The sequence below is a fragment of the Centrocercus urophasianus genome, unplaced genomic scaffold (assembly GCF_019232065.1).
Source record: "Centrocercus urophasianus isolate 14NV4802_14NV808 unplaced genomic scaffold, USGS_Curo_1.0 seq_20, whole genome shotgun sequence".
NCBI classification, from domain to species: domain Eukaryota; kingdom Metazoa; phylum Chordata; class Aves; order Galliformes; family Phasianidae; genus Centrocercus; species Centrocercus urophasianus.
In genome coordinates, this window is record NW_024884756.1 from 437169 (window position 1) to 447245 (window position 10077).

The 10077-nt window shown below is 44.2% G+C and overlaps 1 protein-coding gene across 1 annotated transcript in view; it reads right to left on the reverse strand.

Moving 5' to 3' along the window:
• Window positions 1–16: 16 nt before the first annotated feature.
• The window catches only part of POFUT2 (protein O-fucosyltransferase 2), an 11375-nt gene continuing 1314 nt past the window's right edge, over window positions 17–10077 (reverse strand). Inside the window, exons 2-6 of the mRNA XM_042822358.1 lie at window positions 7347–7505; window positions 4047–4172; window positions 3333–3513; window positions 2007–2130; window positions 17–1832 (exon numbers count right to left, since the gene is read on the reverse strand). Coding sequence (XP_042678292.1) covers window positions 1679–1832; window positions 2007–2130; window positions 3333–3513; window positions 4047–4172; window positions 7347–7505 — 744 coding nt within the window. The 3' untranslated portion in view covers window positions 17–1678. The remainder of the gene's footprint in view (window positions 1833–2006; window positions 2131–3332; window positions 3514–4046; window positions 4173–7346; window positions 7506–10077) is intronic.

Genomic DNA, 10077 nt, shown 5'->3' on the forward strand with positions numbered 1-10077 from the left:
GACAAAACACACAACGTGCTAGAAAGCTTTTTATTTTTCTTAATGAACTGAGGTTCTCCTTATATGTAAAATGCCACTATTGCTTTACATGGCACACAGGCTAAATGAGAACGCTTAGCTTCAAGGGCAAAGGCACTGCTTTGAAATGCTTGGTTCCTCACTTAATGACAAGTGAGAGTCGGCTGCTGCACACAGATAAAATAAACAGCTGGTAAAAACAGGAGAGCTGCAGCTACTGCTGTCTGAGATGTCTCCGTGGCTCTCACTGCAGTTGCACAGATGAAAGCAACCTCAGTGTCTGGAAGCACCTATGAAATACCGAGTGCACGCTGTGCAAGGATTCTATCTGTACTACTCAAACCAAAGGAAAAAGTAAGTGGAAGGTCCACTAACAGAGGAGTAACAATCCAGTAAAACTGGATTTACAAAAAGTGCCTGCCCCACCTCGGGAAACCTCTCTCTCCTGGTCCATTTTTGAAAAAAGTTTATCTTGCTTAACAGAACCACACACATTCCATTTGAGCAGGATACTTCCACCAGCCAATTCTGAATAGCAAGAGACTGCACAAGCTAGAATTGGTACTTGCAAAACATTTCTCAAATGGAAGCTGCACTTTCTCTCTGGCTGGTGGTGTAGCACAGTGCTCTTCCTATGTACTACCAGCCATCTCCATCAGAGCACAGTGTTATCTACAAGATTTCTGCTTTGCCTATAAACATCATTTTGAGGTCCAATGACCTTTACCATCTGTTATTTTCCTCACTTTGTTCCATTTTGAAAAATGAAAGCAGAAATGCAGGAAAAATTCCTTTGAACTAGTGGGACAATCCACTTAACTGATGTGGAAGCATGAAAGCCTTTTCAGTACGTTCCCTCGCAAAGCATCACAGTCTAGTAACTAGTCTCTGTTAGTTGAACATCCGAGTAATACCCAAAAGATATGTGCATCAGTCAGACTAAATTGACCCTTGGAACGATGAGGAAAAGCTTCCTTTGTTTCTTTCACCACCATACAAACATGGTGCCTCTCTTAGTACAGGACCACTGAGATTGCTAGGAAAAGCAGCTGATTCTCACAGAGAATTATTACTGAGTACTGACTGCATAAAAAAACTCGAATATTCACAAATTGCTGTTTGAAAAGGGAAGTTTTTCCTAGGGAACTGCAGAGTTTGTGCACAGTCTACAACTCACACAGTGTAGATGAGCAGTAGTTTCTGCAATCAGAGGCAAGCACTGAGCTGAACAAAATATAATCAGTAAAAACAGAAATACAGCACAGATTACAGCTTTGTTACATATGTAGATGTTAAACTTTGATGCCCTCCTTCCCCAGAACTCCAAAGAGAATTCTGACTTAATTCACTATTTCGGAGCAAAGCTTTGCCTTTCAAATCTCCAGTGCAGCGTCCAGTATTGTCCTGTCACCACAGTTACACTGAGAACTGAATCCAAGGATAACTTCATTTGCCTTGCTCCCATCAGTGCCCGAATAAGAGGATAAATATTGCTTGTGTTTCAAAGCCCAAACATCAAGTAAACAGCAAGAATCATAGAAGAAAGCTGAGGACTGAGTTCTGAAGTTCTCTGAGTTCTGAGTTCTTTCCTTTCTGAAGGAAAGTCCCATAGACTTTCCTTTTTCTTTTGAGCTCACCAGTCTTTGGATTTCTCTGTATACTAGTATACAATTTTCCAGTGAGTTGGCTGCTCACAGTTTTTCTCTTTTTCACCACAAAATCGATTGTAAGTTGTTTTTGGATCAAATCCCAAGATCTCCCTTTCCTCATGAATCCGGAAGGAAAATGTTGAAACCGAGGTGCCTATAAAATACCTGTGGAAAAAAATCAGAATGGGTTTCTGAAGTTCATTTGCTTTTCAAACACAAGTAACAGATTTCAGTCCAATGAATTTTAGTAAGAGATTTGCAAACAACTATATCTGGGTCAAAAACAATATTCAGGTTTGTGACAGTAAAATTAGGCCCAAAGAAAATCAAATTCACTACCTAGCATGTGCACAGATCCACTGGTCAATCACAGCCATTCCCCCATCTTTGTACAGTTCTAGCTCCTCCCAGGTAGGCTCAAACCTCACCATCTCAGGCACCAGTTTCTTGAGCAATTCAATCTCTGAAACAGAGAAAAACAAACATTTATGTTAGAAAGTGCAATCTGCTGCTGTCGTAAAATTTCAGTGTTCAAAGAAGCTTTGGGTGAACAGTTACAAAGCAAGCAAATCCAAAATCTACTGATGTACAACACATCTGACAAACATCAGAGTACACTAAGCAAGGGCTGCAGCCAGTAAGGCAGACATGGTGTAAGGTGGACAAATACTGCAGGTCAAGGAAACCTGCACGAGGTATAATGGACACAGCTACTAGTCTCCTCATTTCTACAGGGAAGCTGCAATGACAGAAAACCTAAGATAAATTCACAGTTCCTTGCAGGGGTATTCTTACACTCTGTATTTAAACACATCCCTAGATAGCACTGGAAAGGAGGTGCAACCCTGGGGGAAACCCCAGCGCTGGGAGATTTCATAGCCAGGGCCACCCCAGATGGTTGTTGAAGACAGACAAATGGGTGGCTGGGTAGGAGACTTCAGAGATCTCTTCCCAGCAGCTTGCAAGACCTTCTGAAAAGCAAAGAAAGAAGGTAGGGTAGAAAGAAGATGAAGAGGAATAGGCAAAGATGGCATGTTACTTATCAAATGTTGCAGTTGGACTTGATGATCTTTAAGGACCTGAGCTATTCTATGACTCTAAATTCCCAGCTGTAGAGCCTGTCAGAGTCCCTGTGAGAAATGCCTAACAAATGTTTTGACACTGTAACGGAAATGCTAAGTCAAAGCTTGAAGCAGTGACTGTGCACCTAGCAGAAAAGCAGGGCCAACCCAGGGGAGCTCAGGAGTCACCTGAGTGACCACAAGGGCTGGAGCCACGATCCACCACTTTCCAGACCTCACTGAAGGGTTGGCAGTGGAGCCCAAGGCATCTCTCTGGAGATTCCTGTATACCTGACGCCTTCTCAAGGTGAGAAGCTCCTTTTCCTTATTTCTCTGCCTACTGCTGTTGTGTTTGTGCAAATCCTCACTCCCTGCAGCCTGGGATCCTGCTGCTCTGCGCACTGTTGTGCTTCCCCTTGCGTTACAGATACCAACTACAGATGTTTGAAGGAAACAGCTAGCTGTCCAATCCTGTTCATGTTCAATATGAACATACGAAGTGTAGCACATGAATTCTTATAAAAGTTGTTTATAAAAACAAAACAATGCTGTGCTCATTCTCAAAAGTCACTGATCCTGAAATGATCCTGAAATATTTGCCTACCATCCTCAACAGCATCAGTGGCTATGAAAACTCTGTCAAGTTTATGCGTTTTCAAGAGGCTGTGGATCTTCTTTGCTGCTCCATGCAGGGAAGGCACATCTTCTCTGTGACCCCAGATGAAATCTTTCCTTCTGAGATGAACCCCAAGGTACGGACCACCTAAAGCTGTGCCCATCTTAACCTAAGAGAAAAAGATCAATACATTTTAAAACTTAAAAAGAGTGCCATTATTCATTCACACTGTAAAGGCCTGGGAATTCTAATGCATAATCTCTGGATAAGGCATTGATAGTTGAAGAAAGTAATTTTAAGGCATGGATTTGTAGCATTTGGACTTTTGGAGGCCTGCGTCATACAAGACAAATTAGGGTGCAAAATCTTTGTAAGCAAAAAAAATCCTCTCCTTGACCAAACCCAGAACTGGCAGTTTGCAGCTGAACTTTACAACCAAAGATGATGCTAAACACAAGAAGAGATCTAAGTTTCCTTCAGTGAAACAAAGGCAACAGAAATCTAACAGCCAGATCAGCCAGCTGCATCTCAACACCTTCCAGTAACTCACGTCACACAAAAAGGAGAGAGTATTAACATATATGTCCACTGTGATCTGAGCAAGGACAGTGAGATTCATGCATATCTTCCAATATTCCCTGCAGCGTACAGCAAATGAAAGCAATTTATCCCATAACGGGAAGCGAACTGTTACAATTTTACCTTCATCTGTGTCCAGTCCTCATTGTAATGAGTCCTGTCTGCCTCGTCCGTGGATTGAAGGTGCTTGTTTCGAAACTCATCTCCTGCTACACGGAGGTGTTTAGCAAACACCATACTTCGACGAGTCTGTTGGAATAAGAGCACATGCTGAATCAGAAAGGAGAGCTAAAAATGACTAAGTGCCAACAGCTTCATGAACAAGGAGCTCTCAGAATAGTCTTCTAGTATCCTTAAAGAGATCAATACTGGCTTTCTAATCTCATACCAAATCTTCTAACAAAACTTCATATTAAAGGAGGATGTACATACTGTCATTCAGGGACAGACTTTCTCCTTCTTTCTGTATAATGTCAACGCGATTTGATTCTGTTGAAACATTAATTACCTTGCCCTAGATGTGATGAAGCAAAAAGCAGCAGAAATGTGCATACACAACCCATGGCAGTACAATGCACTGGGGAGAACAACAAACAGCCTCGAATGCACGCCCATATCAAACACTTTTAAACTTCATCATGTAATGTCACACATACTGCCTAAGTGCCAAACAGGTTTTCTCTGGGTGCAGAGCATTCCTCTGACAGTAGACATTCTGGATGAATACTTGCAAAGGCATATCCAAAAGAGAACACACAAACTGACACACTTTCTAAAGTGGATGCTCTCTGTATTTGCTTATTCTATTACATGGAGCATTTCAAATCTGCATGTATGATATTGTCCTTTCTAACTATTTCTAAGTGTTGCTTCTTCTTTCTTTTCATCAGGAAAGAAATAAACAACAGAGACCCTTCTCAGAGGCACGGTGAAAACGGCAAGAGATCATGGGCCCAAGCTGCTGCAAGGCAACTTCTGTTTGGACATAAGGCCAAACTTTTTATTGGCAAGAGCAGCAAAGTTGTGGGATGGGCCCCAGAGAGGTGAGAGATCTCCAGCCATGGGGACCTTCCACCCTCAACAGGACACAGCCCAGAACAGTCAGATCTAGTTCTGGAGTGTACTGTCAAGGCAGAGCCAACTGGGCACATCCCAGCCTAAATTTTTCTGTGGCTGTAAGTTTGAGAAAGCAAAACTAGTACCAGTTACGTTCTCTTTGTGAACACAAATCAAATGAACAGCACAGATCATCTAATTCTCTGAGGTCATCCTCCCAGTGTGGTAAAACCAAATTCAAAAATACGGCATTTTGCCGAGGTATTCTTGGACAAAGTTGTTCAGACCAGTTATTTTCAGGCTACTCTGCCCCCTGACCTGGAAGTCTAGGAAGAGGAGCAGAATAAACCCCCCACACTTCAGGAGGAAATAGTTATGACCTCCCTGTGGAATGACACAAGTCCATGGGGCCAGATGAGGTCCACCCAGGGGTGCTGGAAGTGACTGCCAAGCCACCTTCCACTATCTATCAGCAGTTTTTTAGGAGGATGGGTAAGTCCCAGACGACTGGAGACTTGACAGTGTGACACTCATCTACAAGAAGAGACAGTAGGAGAATCCAGGGAGCTAAAGGCCAGTGTCAGGGAAGGTTATCAAACAGATCAGCTTGAGTGCAGTCACACAGCAAGCACGGGATGATGACAGGACCAGGCCCAACAAGCATGGGTTCATGAAAAGCAGGTCCTACTTGACCAACCTGACCTGCTGACTGACCGCAGATGAGGAAAAGGCTGTGACCCAGACTTTAGGGGAGCCTTTGACTCTGCCTCCCCTAGAAAAGCTGGCAGCCCGTGGTTTGGACAGGTGTACTCTTTGCTGAGTGAAGAACTGGCTGGAGGGCTGGGCCCAGAGGGTGGTGGCGAACACAGATAAATCCAGCCGATGACCAGTTTCTCAGAATGGCGTTTCTCAGTCAATATTGTGGCCAGCCACGTTTAGTATCTTTATTGATGACCTAGATGAAGAGATTGAGTGCACCCCCATTAAGTTTGCAGATGACACCAAGTTGGAAGGAAACACTGATCTTCTGGAGGATAGCAAGGCCCTTCAGAGGGATCTCGATAAGCTGGATCGCTGGGCTGAGGCCAATGGGATGAGGCTCAACAAGGCCAACTGCCAGGTCCTGCATTTTGGCCACAACAACCCCAGGTAACGCCATAGACTTGGGGATGAGTGGCTGGAAGACTGCATTGAGGAAATGGGCCTGGGGGTGCTGATCAACACTCAGCTGAACACGAGCCAGCAGTGCCCAGGTGGCCAAGAGGGCCAACGGCATCCTGGCCTGCATTAGAAATGGTGCAGCCAGCAGGAGCAGGGAGTGATCACCCCTCTGTACTCAGCTCTGGGGAGGCCGCACCTCGAGTGCTGTGTTCAGTGCTGGGCCCCTCACTACCAGAAACACTGAGGCCATGGAATGAGAAAGGCAACAAAACTGCGAGGGGTCTGCAGCACAAATGTTATGAGCAGTGGCTGAGGGAGCTGGGGTTGTTCAGTGTAGAGAAAAGGAGTCTCAGAGGGGACCTTATTGCTCTCTACTGCTGCCTGAAAGGAGGCTATGGTTAGGTAGAGGCTGGCCTCTTCTTCCATGTAACTAGCAACAGGATGAGAGAATAGCCTCAAGTTATGCCAGAGGAGATTCAGACTGGATGTCAGGAATAAATTCCTCTCTGAGTGGTCAGGCACTGGAATAGGCTGCCCAGAGAGGAGTCGTCACCCCTGGAGGTATTCAAGAAACATTCAGATGTTGTACTGAGGGACATAGTTTAGAGGAAGATATTGGTGATCTACACAACTGGTTTCATAACATCACGAGAGAGCCACTTCCTCTCTAAAATTTAAATTATATCAAGCACATCTTTTCTATTTTCCAATGGCCGAACCTTTACCTTTGTTATAATATTATTAAAACATTATTATTAAAATATTATTGGGTGGGGTATCCTAAAGTGCTTGGTGTTTTGTTTTTTTTTTTATCTTGAAACCTGTAGGAATTTTGCAATCAGACAGAAAGAAAGTTAGGATGATACTGAGCACTTTCAGGAACTCTTTTGAAACATCTCATCTTGAGGCTGACTAGAATTTACACAAAGGCAGTTCTGTTCTGGTTGCAGAAGCGTTCTATGGGGGAGGTCCTTCTAAATACAGCTTCCTAGAGCTCTAGATCATTGGGGAGAAAACATGCAAACACATTAATCACATTAGCCCACAGCAGCCTGAAGACCACCTTTAGCAAATGTTGTTGAAAAAAATGTTACTTTCAAGAAAAAAACAAATCCAAGGCAAAACAGAAGCAGGTATTGGTCACCAACTTTTTTTTTAATCAAAACCAAGTAGCAAATCTAGAGAAGCTAACTGCAGAATACTCACATTCCAATAATCTTTCCCTCCATAGTGGTCATGAAGAAGGTTTTCAGCTCTGTCCAACATCACTGACCTATTAAAAATTGTAAAACTGAGTGCAGTTCCCTTAGGAACAGAATTCACATTATGATGTTTCTTTATACAGATTCCAGGATAAAGCACAGCCTATGATCTACTTGGAAATAGAGTATGGGGAATAAGGGATACATCTATGATGTATAAATTACGACCCAGAGCCTGCTGAGGAGAGAACAGAATAATGGTGTTGTGTGTTGCTGCTTTCTCCCTTAATAAATGTTACTCTTCGGTGTGATAACTAAACACAAACAAGCAATAACAATCCCTTATATAGTCCTCACAGTAGTTGCTACTGTAGAAATAAGATTGCCAACAGGGAGAATGATCCAAAGGGGAGAAGTAAGCAGTGATATGACAGCACAAGAGAAAAACCAGAGAAGGTGGTTTCCATGCATGTAATAAAGCACCCTACAGAAAACAGACTGAAGAATATACAGATGCTAGAAAAGCATATTAGTAAAGAAGCAGAAATTTTAAATTGCTTTTTTTTTTGCTGACGTGAAAACAGCCTATGTTTTCCTTAAGTTCTTTGTACACCGGGAATTCAATTGCAATGTCCAAGATCTACGAAGCGGAGAAGATCCTGAGAGTTTTGAGCATCCAAGAATACATGGGATGAAGACTTGGTGAGTGCTCTGAGCAAACTGAATATGAGTGAACACACAAAGAAATGCTTCTGCAGAAGGGAGATCAAAGTTTTATCTGAATTTTCTTCTACTTAAAATGACAGGAAGCAAATAACCCATCAGATTTAGATTAACACTGTTCCAAATCAGCTAGGCACTTGCATGTACAGCTACAAAACAGACCTGGAAAACAGTCTATAGACTGTGCTGGTGGAGAAGAATCACTGCATTTAAGAGAAAGCTTAGAGGTGAATCAGATTGATAATCATCTGGCGAAGCTACTACAGTTAAATTCAACTTTTAAAAGGAGATCTATAAAAAATAATGAAGTTGTGCCCAAGTGAAGAAAACTGACAGGCTCAGAAGCTCCATGGGGTTAAACAGAAAAAAAACTGTAAGGAAAGCTATAAAGAATTTTGGCAACAAGAGATAAAGGCTTCACTTAAATGAAAAGCCTTCCTTCCAATACAAAGAAAAAGAAAACCAAAAGCTTAACAATCATTAGACATGACAACATCTTAAGAGAATCAAAAAGCGTAATTTTTTTCGTAGCTGTGTGCTAGGTGGAATAGCTGGGAAGATCCCATGCAGGAACTTCTTTACACAGCAAACTCATCAGAGGACACACTGAACCAAAGTGTCAAAGGGAATGTATAGCTACAGGACAGCTAGGACAAGTGAACTAATGTACGGCCAAGCCATTCAACCAAGGGCGAAGCAGCAGTGCCTACAATTCTGGTATGTGCCTTCTTGCTTAAATGGCGTCAGTATCAGAGGCCTGCAATGAGGCCAGTCTGATGCTAATCTAAAAACGTGCTTTGGAGAGGTCTGTGATGCAACACAGTGGTAAGCTTGATGTCAGTACTGGACAACACAGTAGCAACTACTATAAAAACACAGAAAGGATAGCTAGATAAACTGTAAAAAGGGACCTCTGAATTAGAGAATATACACTTTGGACACGACAAGACTGCATATGCATACAGACCGGGGGAGGACAGGCTAGAGAGCAGCCCTGTGGAAAGGGATCTGGGGTTTTTGGATGACAGAGAGTTGAACCTGAGCCAGCAGCATGCCCGGGCAGCCAGAAGGGCCAACCGTACACTGAGGTGCACCAGACCGAGCACTGCCAGCTGGGAGAAGGAAGGCAGTGTCCCCCTGGTGCAGCCTCACCTGGAGCACTGGGGGCAGGTCGGGTGCCAGAGTATGAGAAGGACATAGAGCTATTGGAGAGCATCCAAAGCAGGGCTGCAGAGATGGTGAAGGATCTGGAGGGCAACGTGTGTGAGGGGTGGCTGAGATCCTTGGTTTGTTCAGTCCAGAGCAGAGGAGGCGGAGGGGAGGAATCACGGTGGCCTAAAGCTTCCTGGTGAGGGGAGCAGAGCGGCAGGCACTGATTTGAACTGGTTTTGCACCGGTGACGAGGCAGCCCCCACCATCAGTACAAGTTGAGGGATGTAAGGAACACAGCCTTGCTGAAAAGGACCTGGGGGTGCTGGTGGATGGCAGCTGGACATGAGCCAGCACTGTGCCCTCACAGCCCAAACCCAACCAGATCCTGGGCTGCATCAAAAGCAGCGCAGCCAGCAGGGCGAGGGAGGGGATCTGCCCTTCTGTGCTGTGAGACTTCACCTGGAGCACTGCATCCAGATGGGGAGTCCTCAGTGCAGGAGAGATGTGCATCTGTTAGAGCATGTCTGGGGAAGGGCCACAGAAATGCTCGTAGGGATGGACGCTTTCCCCAGGAGCACAGGCTGAGAGGGCTGGGGCTGTTCAGCATGGAGAAGGCTGAGGGGAGACCTGAGAGTGGTCTTTTAATGTCTGACGGGGGGCTATGAGAAAGAAGGGGACAGAGTCTTCAGCAGAGTCTGTTGAAACGGGACAAGGGGAAGCAGCTCCAAACTGAAAGAGGGGAGATTTAAATTGGATATAAGGAAAAGGCTTGTTCTGTTCTGTTTTGTTTTGCTTCATGATGAGGATATTGAAGCACTGCCACACGTTGCCCAGAGTTGGTGAGTTCCCCATCTCTGGAG